Source organism: Falco naumanni, chromosome 3, assembly GCF_017639655.2.
Source record: "Falco naumanni isolate bFalNau1 chromosome 3, bFalNau1.pat, whole genome shotgun sequence".
NCBI classification, from domain to species: Eukaryota; Metazoa; Chordata; class Aves; order Falconiformes; family Falconidae; genus Falco; species Falco naumanni.
Window position 1 is genome coordinate 52,061,922 of NC_054056.1, and position 18,883 is coordinate 52,080,804.

The window sequence follows — 18,883 nt, forward strand, 5'->3', positions numbered from 1 at the left end:
TAGTTGTATTAGTGTTAGTTTCTGGACGTGAGGGAAGAATAAGAAGGGGTTGATCATGTGAATTTAGGCCGTGTGCTGTCCCTCTGACACATTCAAAACAATAACAAAAACAGAACTGCAGATTTACAGGCTTAATCAATGTGATTAGTTTTCAGCTTTTAAGTCTGTTCCTGTAGAGAAACATAAAACTCTCAAACGACACTCATACTTTGAATAGCATTGTGCATTTCCATTTCTTCAAGCCTTTTTCTTCTTTTTTTATTCCCTTCCATGTGTAATTTTTAGCATCTAGCTGAAGGAATTATGCACGTGGGAATTAGGAGTGTGTTGATTATTTAATACACTTCTCCTTTTGCTTGGTTTTTGTTTTGTTTGCTTACTTTGTGCAGGCTTTTGAGCAGAAAACTAGCCTTACCATTTTCAGGTACTTATGGTGTGGCAGCATGGAAGCTTTTACTGCTTTTCTTTTCTTTGGCCAACAAACTATTTTTAAATATTTTTCTGGCTTAGTTTCACATCATAGCTCATCTGCATCTGTTATATTTTTCTACCTTGGCATTGCAGGAGTGGGACTCTGCTGTGATCAGTGTTTCAAGGGTACAGTGGTTGTTCCTGGAGCATTACTTCAAAGACATCAGGGAGACTTGAGGCACGGGCAGGAGGACACTGATTAAGAGTTCTGATTTTGCAAGTCTTACCTTGGCTCCGTAATTTTTTTACTTAAATGTGTGTGTATTAGAGGTCAAATTTGAGAGGTAATCTTTCAATGAATGACTAGCAGAGTAATTCTTGGAACATCGTGTCTGTATTCCACTGTAAGAAATGTCTACAATTTCTGTATTCCACTCTGTTATTCTTTATGTTGCAAAGTAGGTGATGAGAAGTGAGCTGCTGCTCATAATTTGTAGAGGAAAGGCCAGTTTGAGGTAGTCCAGCTTTGAAACCCAGTGTATATGAATTTATTTGCATTTTTCCTTGAAAATTTTCATAAACTCACAAAAATGTGAATTGGTTGTGCTGGTTTCACAATTTGAAAGGATGGATTTTTTTCCTTCAGTCTTCAATGCAGTAGATAGTGGCTGCTTAAAAAAAAAGTAATGTGTTTCCAATTTGCCAATTAACTCTGCCTTGAGTACATCTGCTGAGTTTGGATGTTTTTTAGTTTTTTTCTTTGTGAAAGCTTCAATGTCAATATTCATAAGGAGTTATTTAGTTGCATGTGGTGATATGTGGCACTTTGATTTTAGAGCGAATGGAGTTCAGTGACTGGTCAGATGGGCACTGCAGACACTGTCTCATTTGAAAATTTATCACTGAGGTAGGCAAAATAAATCTATCGGTCTCTCCAAAAGTTGCAGTAGAGATGGAGGACAAGATTGCTTTTGATAAAGGACACATTTCTGTAGTGGAAAGACAGGAGGAATCAAAGTTTCTGTCTGTAGAGTCCTTTGGTACACAAATCAGCGTGTGTCGCTGGGGTTATAACTATTTGTATGTTCTGAGTGTAACTGGTTGATAGCCTGTTGTTGTACTTCATGCATTTTCTATCATAGCAAAGGTCTTTTCTCCCAAGCCTTTTCATAAAGTTATGCTTAATTGAGCTAGCTTAGCCCTCTGATAGCAACAGCATTGGGCCAGGGTTTCTTATGCTAAGGTTTTATGGTATATACCTCTGTTTATTGCAGAGTAATGAAGTGTTACTGTTAGCACCAGAAACTGAACTTTATTCCTGAAAGTTCAATTCGTAATTCTGAGAGGAAAAAGTCCATTTGAAACTTCTTTTGCATGTACTTTATGATTTCAGGACTTTAAATGCTACCCTGCGCTGCGTTCAAATCGACTGAAGGCAGCAGCTGCGTATAAAACCCTATACAAACACATGCTTCTATGGGAAGATATATGTAACAAAACCACAAGGGTACTCTAAAAGTTGAAATATGTGTTGTGGTTTAACCTACATAAGCTCTGTTAAAGCTGAGATACAACAGGATGAGCCAGAAAATACAAAGAGGTGGCATTCCTTTCTTATGTGCTTGTCATGACAGTGTGGGCTGTAAAGAGCGTATCCATTCTCACCTCCACAGCAAATTGTTAGCAGTTTAGTTTGGTGCTTTTTTCAGTAATTGCTGTTTATATAATGGCAAATGTGAATCTGAAGGAACTTACTTGATCTTTTATGGAAATTTGTAGTTAAGATTATTTGATACATATTACACCATTTTGTTATTATGGAGATAATATCGGAAGACCCCCTACCTAATTTCTAATCTAGTCTTGTTTATGTGCAAATTTTGCAATAAACACTTTATTCTACCTCCTCTGCTTATAGTGGTTGGTTTTTTTTAGAAGGAAAGCTTTTGGGTACTGCTTAGATTTGCAAATAAGACCAGATAAATATTTTATTTTTTTTAGGATCTTTCACAGGTCTTACCTTGGACTGTAAAAATGCTTATTGTATGAGAACAATCTCTTTATTCAGTGTCAGGTGAAAAATGAATTTGTATTTCAGTACAAATGTGTTGATTTCAAAATGTTCTTTTGGTTTTATCTTTTCAGAATTTGAAGTTCTGGTGATCCATCATGGGGAACCATGTAGGAAAAAGAGAACATAGTGCTGAAAAGTCAACCAAGGTAATTGTAGAAAATTGAAGAGGCTAGGCCACTTCAGAAATGTGTATGTCATGAAATGAAATATATATATGTTTGTCGTACATTTGTGTGTTTACAAGATCACTTTCGCCATTACTGTTCTGTAGTTGTCACTATAAAATGACCACCATTTTTAAAAGAGTTTCTATGAGATGTGGCCAAACTGGATTTTGCTATGCTGGATTTAATGAGAGGTGTGATATTTTTCTGTATCAGATCCACAGCTGTTAAAAAGCTTCTCAGTCATGGTGGAAATGAATTAAATAAAGCCCTAGAAGCATGGCATTGTAGACATTTTTAAAGAGCCAGTGAACTGAATAATGTTCTCTGTGTTGACAGCTTTCCATTTGGGCAGTCATTGGCTTTATCCATAAGAAGCGATATAGAAACACATAAAATAAGAGAATTCTAAAGTAAAAGATTGTCAGTTTGAGAAGGTACCACTTTAAAAGTGTCTTTCCCAGAAAAAAAAAAAAAATGGAACTGTCAAAATGTACTTTTTATGTGTATTTTGCACATAACATAGTATTCTGTTTGCCTTGTGATAATATCTTGTTTATTTTTCTTTCTACATTGTACCGGAAGAGTATTTACACGTATCTTAAAAAAAGACATCTCTTTAGACATAAAAAAACCCAAAATGCTTCTTGTTGCTAGCAATTGCTAACTTCCCTCCACCCATCCCCACCCAAAAATAACAGTTTACAGTCTGAGCCCACACTGTATAAAGCTATTGCCCTTTGCGTTGGACAGATGATATAAACAGATAGCTCTATGCTTTATCTGGAGGAATGTGGATGTTTTGCATTGCTGCGACAGATAAGCAGCTATCCCTAAAAGGTATACGAACTAGAATTCGTGCAGTTATTAGTTCTTTGCTGTCTCCTTTAGGAAAATACATAAGCACACTGGAAGGAATAGGGAGAAAACAGCAGGAAGAGAGAACAGCTGGCTACGTATGTTTTTGGTTTGTGTTTGTGCAGTATTTTGCAAAACAGTTTTGTGCCCCAAAGTTTCAGTTTCAGTACAAACAATAGTATGAGTCCCAAGCTGTGGTCTTCTTGACTTCCCCTCTAGAAAACTCTTGTTGTGCAGATCCAGCAAACTCAAATGCATGAAACAGATGTATGTATTTAGCCAAATATTTTGATCCTTTCTGACCAAGGGTGTGAGATCTTGCAGGTGTGATACAGCAGGCATGCAAAGGGTGGTGGGCTGTTCTGCATGTATCTCCTGCTTTGGTCTTTAAGGACAAAACTTTGTTACAAAAACATATCCTAACTTTTCTCCTGCTGTGGGATTACATGTGTCTAATGCGTCTGGGTGGCAAGTGAGCGAGCTATTGAGCACATGGGGCCTCCTCAAAATGTAAAGGATTCTTCAAACTGTAGCAGCCTGTGCAATAGGTGTGAGTTCTGCAGTGGTGGGCAAGAGCCAGGTGACTGCAGGTCTTACACCTAGTGTGCAAGACAGGTCTACAAGGAAGTGGATTGCTGCAAATTTTTATAATTCCTTCATTTTCCTAATCAGTTCATGGAGAATACTTGATTCTGCAATCAAAATAATATTCATTTACCTAAAATGCTTTTGAAAGGGGAATTTATTTCTGTAGTAATATCTTCTGTCCCTTACTTATCCTTCTACAGTGACAAAAAACCAAAACACCAAAACACCAAATCCCTAAACTTTAAAATAGGCAATGCTTGATCAGAATCTCCTTTTGTGCATGTCAGATAGTAATTATAAGGCGACAGATTTAAAATGAGGAAATATACATTTAAGGTGCTAGTATGTATTCCTCAAAACTAGTCAATCTTGATTCAGTTCTTACAGGCAGCATTAAAATTATTACTGGCAGTAGTAACCATATGTCATGCTTTTTTTCTTTTTGTTGTTGAATATAGCTGTAAATTAGAACTGGTTTCCCACCACCATTCTGGTGTGTGGTATGGGAGACAGCTTTGCTGAAGGTTTGCAGACTATAGTGGAAATGCTGCATTGCTGGTCCTTGCTCTTAGCAATAGAACTGGAATGAAAGAGGCTAACATCTGATTGAGGGTCTTTCTAAAATTCATTACTTGTAATTTAAGGGTATTTACTATTTCCTTTCCCAAAATTATAGTGGCAAAGAACAATATCATTTTAGGAAGCTTCTTTGAACCTGCGATGGCAAATTTGCTGTACAAACAATGGGCTCCTGAAGGATAGACTAGTTCTCCAAGTGGTTATTTTGTATATAGTGACATTAGAGAAACTGTTGCTAAACTGTAGCAATCTTAATTCTTGGTTGTCCAATACATGTCCTGTATACTGCAACTACTATTGGTTGTAGTGTTGTTGACTTTGTTTTGGTTTTGTGGGGTTTTTTGAGTTGGCATCTAGCTTTGCTTAGCTTTCAGTATTTGAATTACGAAATTAGAAATGGAGATCTGGAAAGCAATTATTTCATCAGATGTCTAACATGACACCGAGATGCTTTCAAATCCGGAAATTTGCAAAAGACAAGATGGCTTCCCATGCTGTGATACTTCTTTCAAAGTATTGTTCTTCTCTTGATTTATAAATATGCCAAGCTACAGTGATTATGTAATAAATAAGGAGATACTGTGAAATTAATTGAATGCTTTGAAAAATAGTTGGTCTATTCGATCTAAATAATGCAGAAAGTAGTGACAAAACCCTCATGTTCTTCTCAGAGCAATAACATACTCAGTCTCATTTGTCAGATTTCTTTCTCTTGTCTTCAATGGATCTGCATTTTTTATAGTTTTGTAAGACAGATAAAAACTATTCAATGAACCCAGCAATTTATCTTCTTTCTTTTTACTTTGGATTATACCGGACTTTTCAGTCTGCTTAAAGTTTTAGTAAATTTGTAAGTATTCATTTTGTTTAACTTTGTTCTTAGTGTTAATACTTGCATTTAAATTTACATAAATACATCTAAGAACAATAAAAAACCACAGTGGGCTGTCCTTCATGCCCAGAGTTTCTTTAAATTCTCAGAGAGCTAAGTGTAGAGAAGTAGACAGACAACTGACGTTTAATTGGTCTTTGTTCAGAGTTGTAGTTGATCTGCGTTAGTCTGGCATCCTTAAGCTATGAAATGCCGTGTGCTCTTTTGAAATGACTAAAGCTGCCTGTAAGTATTACAACAGCACAGTTCTCTGCTGCTCTCCACTTTGTCTCCCTCAGAGAATTCTGCACAGCACATACACTGCCATCCCAAAATCTCTGAACTTGCTTGGTATCTGTCAAAACTGGCCCTTAACTTCATTGACTGGGAAGATGGGGTTGGAAGGAAGGTTTCCAGCATTGTCCCATTTATTCCACAGCAACTACCAAATGCACCAAGTCCATAGAGCCTGATTTCCATGTATGTCACATCACTTTAGTACTGTGGGGAGCCGGAAACCAAGCTTGTGACCTGTAATAAAACATCGAAACCCAGTGCCCTGGCATGTCAAGGGACTGTTTGCTTGAGAAACTCATACAGACCTAGAACATGTTAGATTATTGGGTCATCAACCTGTTTGATGTCCTTGATATACTTGGGGTACCCTGTAAATAAATACCAAGGAACCCAATTGCTACCTCTGATATCTAACTCTGAACAACTTTGGCAAATGTAATTGCCACAGTATATTGCTTTCTCACAGGCCAAAACTGAAAACAGTTGTAGTGATGATAAGGCACTCTGTCTACAATGATGTAATATAATTTTTATTAATCTAATGGGTTTTTTAATGTTTTGTTTGAATTAAATTTTATTTTATTTTTTCTTTAACTAAATGAAACAATATTTTTGTTTGAACTAAAAGCTATCTGTTAACATTGACAAAGTCTTGCTGTGTAGTAAACTTATGAAAAATCTTGCCATTCATTGCCCTATGTATGAACCTAGAGTCTGTAATGTGTTTTGCAGTGGTTGATTTGATAATTTTAATGACTGGTTCTCGTAATTAGTTCAAGCTAAATTGCTACCATGAGCACGTATCAATAATTCAGTTGGTTTCTGTGCTGCTTCTGAGGAGATTCTGTTTTCTTTCCTATTTTTTTTCCCCAATTGTCTTGCTAATGTTCAGAAATGTGCCCCCTGTGCAGCCTTCCCCTGATAACATTGGCAGAAAGTTTTCTGGCTGTCCCTGGTAAGAAGGAGCTGAAATTCTGAATATGGCCTGGCACAGGATGGTAGTGGTATTGTTCACCTCATAGATGCTCAACAATCTGGAAGCAAAAGGGTTTTCACACTGAACTTATCTGATGCCCTACCTCTCATGGTTGAGACTGATTACAGACCGGAGCCATAGATACGGTTTTTACCAGGTGCTTCCTCTCGGTATGCATCATAAGTATCAAGAAAGGAAAAAAAACAACAGATGAAGTAATTTTATTTGCTTTATTGATTGCTCTGAAGTGATATTTTTGTAATATAGAGATTTATTTGTAATACTTACACTTCTACATACATGCTGTACGGGCTATGTAGATTTTGAAGTCTAGGGTGTACTTTTCTGTAAAAAAACTCAAACAAAGAAAACTCAAATGTGGCATTTGATTTTATTACCTTTAAATAAATAGTCTTATTACCATACATAAGTTAGAGTGCAACATTTTCACTTTTCCCCCTAGCAAAGTTGTATAGCACTGCTTATTTTCTAGTACAATTGCATGTTTTCTCAGTCTTACCTTTTGTAAAGCAATAAAGATCACGGGGGCTATAGTGATGTATTCTCTGTAATTTTATAGATTGATTTAAACACTCTCTCTCAAGTCAATATCTTTCTGAAGGCAAAGAAAAGAGAGAGAAAAACTTTAAAATGTTGAGAGCGTCAGTGTTTTCTGTGAGAGATTTGATGCGCATTTTCCCCAGCCAGTTTTACAGGTTACGGACTGTAGACCATTCTCGTGACCAGCCAATGTCTGGTTAAGCTGGTACCTGGTGCGAGGAAGTGCTGCTTTTGGAAGAGGCAAATCCTTTTCCAGGGCATGAAGGGAAGTTCTGGGCAGTCAGGTTAAGCAGGACCAGTTCAAATTGATAGATGTCTGTTTTCTTCAAATTCCAGCATCGACCTGGATTTGGCCTTGAGCAAATCCTTTGGTGCTCACTCTGTCCTTCTACTGAATTTCTTGACCTTCATACTGTCTAACTGGATTGTTTGTTGGGATGGATGCAGTTTCATTCTGTATTAATAGTAGTGCTGGGAGACCCTGAGTGGAGCCTTCAGGGACTACTGTGCTTCAGCTACTGAGATGGTACCGTAGCAATACAGAAATGACTGTGCTGTTTGAAACCTCTGAGAATGTCAAGTCTGCAGTAGCTATGACGTCTGTTCTCAAAAATTAACCTTAAGACCATTGTTCAGTATGGTACTAGAAGTCTATGTCTGATGTTTAAGTAGGCTAGTATCTTTACTACAAAGTTAAAGGGAACAATTTATGTGTCAAAATCCAAGTCATGTGTTTAAATACTTGACTGTTCATTAAACTCTTAAGATGCTGAATTTGATACGGCCCATTGTAGTTGTAATGTTTAATCTTCCTAATGTCTAAAATGTTGTAAGCTCATTGTAAGTATGTGTGGAGGATAAACTGACCCTCAGTCAGAGCTGGTACTTGTTACACTTCCATGTTTCCCTTCATTGCATGTATGTGAAGGTACAATGCTGTGCTGTGCAGGGCGACTGGTAGAAGAGTTAAAGGTGTGAGGTAAGGCAGATGCAAGTAAGGAGCAAGTTCTAGTCGCTGCTACAGCGCCTGCTGCTAGTGTTTGAGGAGTTACCTGGATTGTATAATCCTGGTAGTATATCACTAGATCTGCAGTTTGGTAAAACCGTGAGTAAATGTGTAGGTAACAGTTACATGAGGTAAGTTGAGAACATGTTTTTCTGTTGTGCACACAACTGCTAAATTCTAGTGTTTCTTGATTTTGTTCTTGAGCTGGTTGAACTTGCATGGGTGTAAAAGGAAGAGGTGCAGTTGCTGTGGTTTTGGCTGGGGAGGAGGTAGGGTCTTAGGCTTTGTTCTCCCACCCTCAGCCTGTAGAACTGACTAGAAGAGGGAAGTACACTGTACTTTTTAGTGTCTTGTGCTTCAGATACTATGCTGTTGTGGTATAGTTTCTTATACTTCCCTTCTTGTTAGCTTTGATACACAACTAGATAAATGTCCTGTCAAATGAGTTTAATGACAGTACCACTTAAATTAGCAAGGAGTTGGAAGAACGGGGATGTGATGCACTAGCCGTCCTTGGTGAACTCCCTGTGAACTGTTCTAGTTGCTGAGATGACTTTTTCTAACAAGAGTCAGTTACTGGAGCCTGAGAACATGTTGTTCAATGCTTTAACATCTTCATGCTGGAAAAATGAAGGCAAAGTTGTTTGTATTTTTAATCTTGAGGAAGCAGTAAGTGACATGGACACCCTGAAAGGGGGAAATATCTTCCTTCCTCACATAATTTACTGTTGTTGTTGTTGGTCATAGATCAGCATACGACAGTATGTTTTACCACCTGCTCTGAAATTGGTTGAGATATGTCAAAGCAACAAACATTAGGTATATTTGAGAAGAGTCTAAAAAAACATTTGCAGTAACATATTACCTTAGAGTGCAGTTATATCTGTAAATTCTGTTGCAGTGAAGTGTGTTCTCCCTATTAGGTTGCCAGACTTTACCTATGGGTACCCAGGGCCAAGCCACAGCAGAATATCCAGTATCTAAGACAGTGACTAGTAAATCTGTCCTGTAGCACTTATCAAAGCATTAAACCCTGGTGAAAGTGCATTTTGAAATTTGTCCCCATCTTTTCCCCTAATGCTACTTCTGTTGTCTTTGACGCTGCTGGGAAGAAGAGCGCTGGAGCCATGTTTTACTTCTCAGTTTCACACACGTGTATTTCTGGTAACGTAACTGCCTGTGCAGCTAGGTCAGTGTAACTGGTTGTAAGACACGGTTTTACATGATGCATCAGTATGAAGACAAAATCCCAGCTTTGATGCTAAATGTTTTTCCTTGAGCAAAGATGACTTCCATGTTGCTAAGGTGAGTTGACTCCCGCTCTCATTTGTAAACTCAGCCAGTGTGAAGCGGACATAGGTATGAAGATGATACAGGGCTTTCCCATACGACATACTGCTTTAACAGTAGTTTCTTTTTGCACTTCAGGGGCTGAAGATTAATTTATTACGTAATTGCAGTTATTTGTACACTGAGTGAATTTAACTTGAGCTCATTTTTCCACTTTGAGCTAAAATGTCATGGAATGTTTTTCATTTTTACTTAACTTCCTCATACCCTCTGCTTTAAGTTGATGGAAATACTTTGGTAGCATTTGCCAGAGGGGAAAAAAAAAACTTTTTTGCAACAGGAAATTGAAAAACTTTTAAGCAGAGTAATACGACTTTATTTTTGATTGCTGAGATAAGGTTTGCTCCTAAAACCAATCTGATATTTCAGTGCAGCATCTTGTGGATGTGGCCATAAAAATATCAAAACTTGCGTAGAGCTGAAAGCCACAAGGATACATACCACTTTTCCTTGATAATTAGGGGGACTTCTGAACATCGGTTATAATCATGAAAAGGCAATAATGGAAATCTTGCATTTTTGTCACAGGGCCGCAGAGTGACATTCAGGTTGGTGTAGCTGAACTTCGCTAGAACTTTAAGATTAATTTAGGGAGGTGTGAGGGTACTTGGCTTGCTCATGAACTCTACACAGCTCAGAAGCCACAAAAAAGACCTGAGAGCCAGAAATCATAAATCTTAGCAAGTCTATTGCTGATGAGATCTCTCCTTAAACACGTCAGTTATTATGAAAACAATAGCCACCATTTTGGGGTCCTCAGTTATTCCTGTTCTGTGTAAGAGCTTCAGGATTGGATTAACTGGTAGTGCTGAGGCGAGTTATGGAAATCCCAATACATTGCAAACATCTTGGTTAAAAGATACTATCTGAAACTGTTACATTGAAATCTGAGTGGTTTTGTTTTTTGATTTTTTTGTTTGGTTGGTTTGGGGATTTTTTTGTTTTGTTTTGTCGTCATAACTGACTTTAGGTCTAGCACATTTTCCCAGCCTTTCACACCCCCGCCCCCCCGCCTGCCTTCCTCCCTTTGTCTTCCTTCTTCTTACACCCAGTTTCTTTCTGCACACTACTTTCTGCCAGCATCTCCATATCTCCATCTCTGGTGCAGTGTAAATTCAGTGCTGTGTTTTGATTTTTCTGAGGCATTAAACTGAACTGCATATTCAGAAAGAGTGAAGAAATGGCCAGCTAACACAGTCTGATTTGGAAGGTGGGAACACCGTAGAAGAAAAGAGAGAAAATTCACATTTTTCTGACAACATGTATTCACCTGAAAAATGAGTTTCTCTTCCAGCCATCTCTCTCCCTTCATGTTGACATACAACTTTCAGCAGCTATCCCAGACTACCACAGTACATTGCTTTACACAGAAATCCAGTAGTGCCATTGCCAGTGTTTTACAGATGAAAATCAAAATGGTCTCTTGTTATTTTTATGACCAATTGTTGTTGTCATGTATATGTTGTTTTGTCATAAAGTTCTGTTTCTTTTTTTGCAGTTGTACCTTGTACCTATTAAAGAATTTGTTTTGTGCAGGAACAGAAGAATTCCTGTTGAATTCCTTTGGGGAAATGTGGCTAAAATTTGTCTATGTGAAGTGGAACTGTGTACAAAAACTTTAAATCCCACTTTAATTCCTTGTGTGCATGCATATATATGTATGCACACATCCATATAAAAAAAAAGTACAAGTGTATATTTAAAAATAAATAATGTGCAAACGCAGGTCTACATTCAAGTATAGACAACTCTGTTTATATCCCTGTATGGCTGCAAAAGTTCTCACTATATGAGTTTCAAAAGGCAAGACCAGTAAGCCTTCCACTCTGGGGAGTCTGGCTATCCCTTCTGATCTCCTCTGTCAACTACAGGCTGAATGTTTTCTTAACATTGAGCCAGAGCTTTCTACTGCAAATGAAATTTGCCTTATGGTGCACAGTGATAAAGCCTGAATAATCACGGTCTTTTTTTTTTTTTTATTATTAACCAAATGTCTGAAATTCCAGACAATCCTGGTTTTTTGAAACTTGGCAGATGAAAGGTTGGTGAATGTGTGACTGAGAATCTCAAGTCAGTGCCTGTAACAGTTGAGGAATGTTTATATCTCATTAAATAAATTAAAGATATGTCTATATTTACTAATACTATGTATTGATTTTAAAAATTAACCATCTTTAATATATTTAACAAATACATAGTACCAATAAATATATCTTAATATTCTAGGAAAGATTTCAGAGCTCACAGTAGGTCAGACCCGCTGCATAAAGTAACAACTGTTTTGTCTTTGGTACACTGCCACACAGAAAACTCAGCATGTTCGGGGTGATTGATGTTACTTCTGAAGCTTGGTCACATGAGATGAGATTCTATGTCAAAGGCTGTACATAATGAAGACTAAAACTTATTTTTTTTTCATTGAAATAAGTGACTTGCTTTATGCTGCAGGACACTTGCTGATAGAAAGAGGTCCTTTCCTATGATGTTGTGCTAATCTTCAGTTTTTTCAGAACTGAATCTGTGTTAGGAGAAGTTACGTTCTATGTTTTGTGATGGCTCTGAACCACTGTAATCCATTACATTCAAATTGACTTAAATGAAGCATGTTTATCTGTAGGTGCTGGCAATGTGGACCTAAACATTTAGCTTTAGGATTCTTGCAGATTCATTTACTTGACAAATTACTTCTAATGTTAATTTTTTTTTCTGCAAATCAACATTTAAAGAAAACCCTAATTCTTAATAAAATGTGTTCCTTTATGTTTCCTTCCACTCATTTCTTGCTTTACAAGTAAGGGTTTGGTAATTAGAAAAAAAATAGATGAAAATTCTATTTAAAACTAAGCTTTGACACATTTTCATGGTTTTGACCTCGGTGCTTTGTGTTTTACTTTCCTGCAGTTCTCTCAGGAGGAGAGGGAACATAATTGTATTCAGAAATTTCTTCAACGCACCTGTTCTGCCTGTTGCACTCTTTTCCTTTCCTTTGGCATCTTGTTTGTGTTATGCCCTGTAAGGATCAATAAAACCATCTAAAAATGAAAGTTTTGTGGAACCTGGGGGAAAGGAGGCCAAAAGGTGCTTGTAAGTGGATGCATTCAGGTGGGATGGGGAGCCCTGAGTTCTGATACCCCCTGACCAGATTGTCCAGGTGACTGCCCTGGCCAGTGGTCCTTAACGCCAAGTACATGAACAGACAGGGGAGCGAGCGCTCTGTCTGCCTTTCAAAATCTGCTTTGAAAAAGTGATGCTGAGAACTTGCAGGCGTCAGACTGTACCCTGGGATTTTGCAGAAAGCTTATAATGCAGTAGTATAATGCAGTTAATACTGTAATAACACTGTGTTGCAGCTGTTGAGTCACCTGATTATGGGAGAATAAAAGATTTGTGGCATTTTGGAAGCCTATGGGGCTTGACACATAGACCTTGTATCAACTAAATTGCATGTCTTCAATAACTTCTGATTGAGCCTCCTGCTGGTATATGTAAGGGACAGGAGACCCTCTGAACATGTCTCACATGTAGCCCACAAGGCAGATGGCTCCACCAGGAGCAGGGGGCCTTGGCTTCGATCCCAGCTTTGGAGCAGGGATCTCAGCAGTTGACAAGTTGTTCTGTTTTTTGCCCTGATCAGCTCGGTTTAACCAATTAGACTATGAGCTGTGGGCTGGTGGAGCAGGTGCTGAGCTGCTTTCTTCGTGCTGAGAGCCAGATGGCCAGTTAATTGTCCCAATCACTGAGTAAGACTTGGCCAAGTCTCCTGCCCAGTTCTCAATTCTGCTGCTGCACTGCCAGGTTGGGTCTTGTGTCTTTAAAAAAAATGAGGACTTCAGGGACATCTCTAAGCATCTGGACTACTTAGTTGTGATTTAGTGGGGTTAGATTCAAACTCTGAAATGGTTCCTAGCTGACTTTCATTTTCTTAAAAGAAAAAAAAAAAAAAGCCTAATGCTTACCAGGAGTAAAAACTTCTTGGCCTGAGTTAGAACATCTTGATTGTTACAACTTTGTTGGTATTGAGGTATGGTTGTGACAGAGAAAAAACTTTCCCATATTTTAAAGGATTGGTTCCCTGGGATTTTGCAATGATAACTTTTATATCTGTGGAGTTACTTATTACAGGACAAGAATTGTGGGAGGAATTTTGAGGGAAAGGTTATTTGGAGGGTATTTTAGTTTGCCAGAGTTTCGAGAGTCCTTTTCTAGGATAGTTATTTTTCATTTTTAGGAAGAGATGAGAAATGATTATTTGAATTCTGTATTTAAAGAGATGTGCTAGACTGTAAGGGGTTTTAAACTTGCTAATAAAATTGCAAATGAAGTGTGTTTGCTTATCTATATGCTTATACTTAGTCACTCAGTGTAATAACTGCAACTATAGTTTACATGTAACCTCTTCATATGAATGTATTTGTTTGTGAAATGCAATATATGTGGCTCAGTCAGTTGCTTTTGTGTCAAGATAATCCACTTTTGTTACAATAAATAATGCTAGGAGATAAAACTATGGTGTGCTAGAGGCAAAGGATGGGGCAAAGCAGAGTAACGATATGTCCTTTGCAATGGTGGGGAATTCAGTTAAAAAGATGCCTAGGTATTTCCAGCAGGAAATTTTGTTCAATATTGAAAAGGCAGACTCTTGGTCTAAAGTGATTCTGAAGTCCCATGTTGATAGTTACTTAAGTGGCTCGAATAGGCTGTCAGTCAATTCACAAGTAGCCTGTATTATGGGAAGGATCAAATATGCAAGTTGATACAATACAGCCTTTTTATTTATTTATTTATTTACTTATTTAGAGTTGATGAATTCTAATCTGTTTTTCTGGGTTTGGGGGTGTTGGGTTTGGGTTTTTGTGTAGGTTTCCTTTTTTGTTTGTTTTGGTGTTGTTTCGGGTTTTTTTTCTTTGCATCTGTCGTGCTCCACCGGTTTTCTTCAGCCCTGGATCTGTTTTGCACAGCTTTTTTAAGTCACATTTTGACTGTGGCTCTGGTGGTGCCAGTTCTACCTAGAAGTTTCATAGCCAATTGATTATACTACCTCTAGGGGAGAAGGTGAAGAGCTTTGCGTAGTCTGTTGTGCTTATGTCTGGAGTCTCCACTGCACAGCGTATGAGCAATACCAGAAAGGCTGTCCCAGGTCTAACTTCTTTGAAGTTGTACCTGGTCTTTTTTTATAATGAAATATGAGCAAGAGAGCGGTGGTGGAAACACCTCCTTGTTCATGCACAGGTTTTCTCTCCCCAGTTAAATTCTCTGCCTAGAGAAGCAGTTGCACAGAGCTGGTGCGAGTTTGATTTACAGTTTCCTGCATGACTCCATTAAGTCCTGCTTGCTGTAGAATTGAGGCATGGATTTTAGCCTTCACAACACATATGCAGTAATGTAAAATTCTATTTATGTGCAGAGGGTTACTAAGTAACAGTTGCTGAGGGAAATGCAGTCTTTAACTGCATGACGTCTGTGCACTTAAAATTGCCAGCCATGTAGTGCATTAACATAGATTTTGCACGTTAATGTAATGGGGTTTGCTGTGGGCTGTGTGTGAGCAAAACCTTGGGGAAAAACAATAGCAGTGTAGTCTGAAGAGTGTCCCTGCAGCATGGTCTTGCAGACAGGAGGTGAAAACCCAGTTTTCCCCTTCTACATAATCTTCTCCGTACCACACCACAGTTATAGACCATGATATATTTGTGTGTGTAAGATAAAAAGGTTACCATGTGTAATCAGTAAGTTTTGCATGTGTATCTTCCTTCAGGGGAAGGAAGGTTGAGCGGCAAACAAACACAAAGGCCTTTGTGACTTGTGGATAGATTGGGTGTTGATAATACAAGAAGAAATTTGCCTTGAGCTGTGTCTCCTGTAGTAACTGTATTTACTTGTAATTTTGCACCGAGGTTATCAGAGGATTTGTTTTTTCTAAGGATTTAGTTTCAAGGAATGTTACTTTGGAAAGGTCATGTGTCTAACCTTGATATGGAGCTTATGTATTGAAAAATGTTCTCCTTAAGTGATCAACCTTTCCTTTAAACCACAGCTAGTATAACTTACACTAGACCTTTGAGCTGGAGACCTTTATATGCTGATGAAAATGAACTGTGGAACTGTCATGAAGTTCTACAGCTTTTAATTCATTTCTCTGTTATAAAGCTACTTTTTGTCTGCATATACTTGGAAGATGGGGGCGGGGTGGGGTGTGTGTACATGAATAATTATTATGGTGGGAAGGTAACATGACCTCCCTAGCTGTGACTGTTTGTTTTAAACTGGTATGTTAGCCACAGCTTTTCCGCTGGGAAGCTGTCATCTGGTGACAGTATTGGCTCCAAGCGAAGTGTCTTTAAAGTCTGTAGAAGCAAAGCAGAACGAGGGGAGAAACGCTGTCAGCACAACTCTTAAGTGTGTATCTGCTTCATCCAACCCTTTTTTTTTTTGTTGTTGTTGTCTCTATAGAGATAGGGACTTGTGTGTCTTTTTATCTCAAATGTCAGAGTTGGGAGAACTGAGGTTAAGCCTTTTTACTAATAGTGCCTGCCTTTGTCATGTACTTCAGGAGCTGCTCATCAGTTCCGAACACCTGTAATACAGTCATTTATAGTCACTTAACTAAAATGGATGCAAAAAATAAACAAAACCTTTTCTGCAAAGTTACTTTCTGGCCAGTTGGCCCCCAGCCAATCCTAGTGAATGGGATTATCACAGTTCAGATGCAAGGCTTTACATTTGCCTTTAACAAACTCCGTGAGATTCTTGTCAGTTTATTTCTGTAGCCTGTCAAGGTCCCTCTGAGTAGCAGGTCTGCTTTTTGGTGTAGTGACAAGTCCCCCCAGTTTGTTATTACCTGGGTCTTTAGTTAAGACATTAAATGATATTGGTGTTAGTGATGATCCCTGAGGGATGGGGCTGCTGACTGACAGCCAGTTGGACTTTGTGCTGTTGATCACAATCCTCTGAGCCTGGTGATCCAACTAATTAGCTACACGTTGTATTCCACCTACCCAAACCTTATCTTCTCAGTTTGACTGTAAGGGTAGAGTGGCAGACTGTGGGAGGCTGGCACAGGCCGCGCTGAAGTCGAGGGGTGTGACATCATGCTTTTCCTCTCCACAGAACCAGTCATTTCATCACAGGAGGCGGTCAGGTTGGTCAGATACAATTTGCCTTTGGTAAATCTGATGAGGTTGTTCCCATGCATCGTCTAGCCATGGAGAACAATTGCTGTTAAAGCTGTTATGTCATCTGACTTTAATAAAAAAGATAAAAACAGCTAAGCATTTGAAATGCTGTGTATTAAGTGTGCTTCTCACTTTACCAATGCATTTTTGCTCTTTCACTGTAGATGCAGAGTTTTCTGTTGAGCACAGAATGTACCCTACCTTTGACAGACTTTTATACTTGAAATAAAGTATTGCACTTTGGGATAATGGACAAAAAAAAAAAAAAAACCAACACCTGGACATGAGGCCTTTTTCTTTCAAGACAAATTGACATAAGGGAGAAGAGACATGAAGTGCACTTTGTAGTTGAATGATGATCCTTCCTTGCTTGCTTGAAACCTTGCTGGAAAGATGGACGCTGGTCACAGATTCACAAAGACTTGACAAATCAATATAGCAGCCTGTGTATGGTAACTACAGCACAGACTTGAGTGTTCACAGAAGAAAGGCAATGCTGGCTGGCTAAGTTAAAGGGTTTGTGTGTGTGTTGGGTTTTTTTTAGTTTTATTTTTTAAATAGCTAAAAAAGAGGAAGGATCTGAAAACTAGGCACTGAAGAAAAAGGTGGAGGTTGAAGAAGACAAGTGTTCCTGCCCCAGAGTTTGAGACAGACCCAGGCAATGAATAGACATGCTTGCTGGTAGTGCTTCATTCTCCCCCAAGAGCCTGTGATTTGCACACATGATGACTGTAAATGGTGCAAAAATAGCAGTTATTTAAATAACTTTTTTTTTAACATATAGCTCTTGAATGTAAACATGATACAGATATGCAGATATGCCTTTGTTCCTGCCCCCCGCCCTCCCCCCACCTCTTTTCTTCTCCTGAATGTGTGCAGGGCTTTTAGTAGAACCACATTAATTAATCAAACTGGTAAACTGAGTAATCTTTTTAAATGTCAGTTTCTATTTGCTTTTTGGCTCACTGAGTGATAAGGTGGCTGTTGGCGAGTTGTATTTCTGGTATTACCATTTCTCCTGTCTGTACATGCATGAGTCTTTCATTGTCATCACTTCTGATACTTCTTTATATTGGTAGTAGGGAAGATGGACATTTTTACAGTCCATCTTCTTTATTTTTTCAGTCACTTGGATGTTTCTATTGCTTGATCTTCCTCAGGTTTGGTTTCTTTGTTTGACTTTATATATTTGGAAAATGGTAACTCCAGCTGCTTAAAAAATACTGTCTCTGTAAACTGTTCATTTTAAAAGACAACAACAAAACAAAAAGTGCTCCTGAAGAATGGGGTTGTGTGTAGTGCAGATGGCATCTCTCTTATTTAGCGATTAGATTATCTGTTCATGCTTTTCAAAAGGTATGAGAACAGCCTAATGAAACATTATGGAGCATGTATCTTATCATGTTGGACATCTGAAGACAGTTTTGATAAGTGCTTGCTGATTACAGCGGTGCACATAAATGGAAGCAGTTAGCTCTACAGGAAAACCTCCACCTATTTCCAGGTGAGTAATAGTGTATATTTGCTGATGAATCAGGTGTCACCTGGGACTGAAGAAGCACTGAGTGTGAGATCTGAGTCATTTCCTCGGGCTCTCAAGGTTTATCTTACCACTGGCTCATTATGGTAAGCAGCAATAGTTGACTTGAGGTGACTATTTCTGAAAGTTAGGAATGTGTGAAGCTCTTGATAAATAGGAAGAAAATGTAATATTTTACTTGTACTCATTGAGTATGAAATCACCAAGACATGTTAGAGACTAGCCGCATCATCACTTTACCAAGGTTTGGGTAAACATTATTCAAATTGCATATGTAAGTAACCCCACCTACACGTTACAGTCTGGACTGCATTGGAGTGTAAGTTGGCTCCAGAGGAGGGTACCAAAATCTGAAAGTGGCAGTGGAACTCCTGTAACAAACCTCTTGGTGGCCTGGTAGCCAGAACTCACTAAGGTCAGGCTCTGAGCGATAGCC

At 38.4% G+C, this 18,883-nt stretch overlaps 1 protein-coding gene across 3 annotated transcripts in view; it reads left to right on the forward strand.

Annotated features, from left to right (window-relative positions):
* LOC121084638 (myelin basic protein) overlaps positions 1-18,883 on the forward strand; it is a 120,271-nt gene that overhangs the window by 25,664 nt on the left and 75,724 nt on the right. For all 3 annotated transcript variants that reach the window (XM_040586368.1, XM_040586369.1, XM_040586367.1), the window contains exon 2: positions 2,557-2,631. In XM_040586368.1, the coding sequence (XP_040442302.1) occupies positions 2,581-2,631 (51 nt within the window). In that variant the 5' untranslated portion in view covers positions 2,557-2,580. The remainder of the gene's footprint in view (positions 1-2,556; positions 2,632-18,883) is intronic.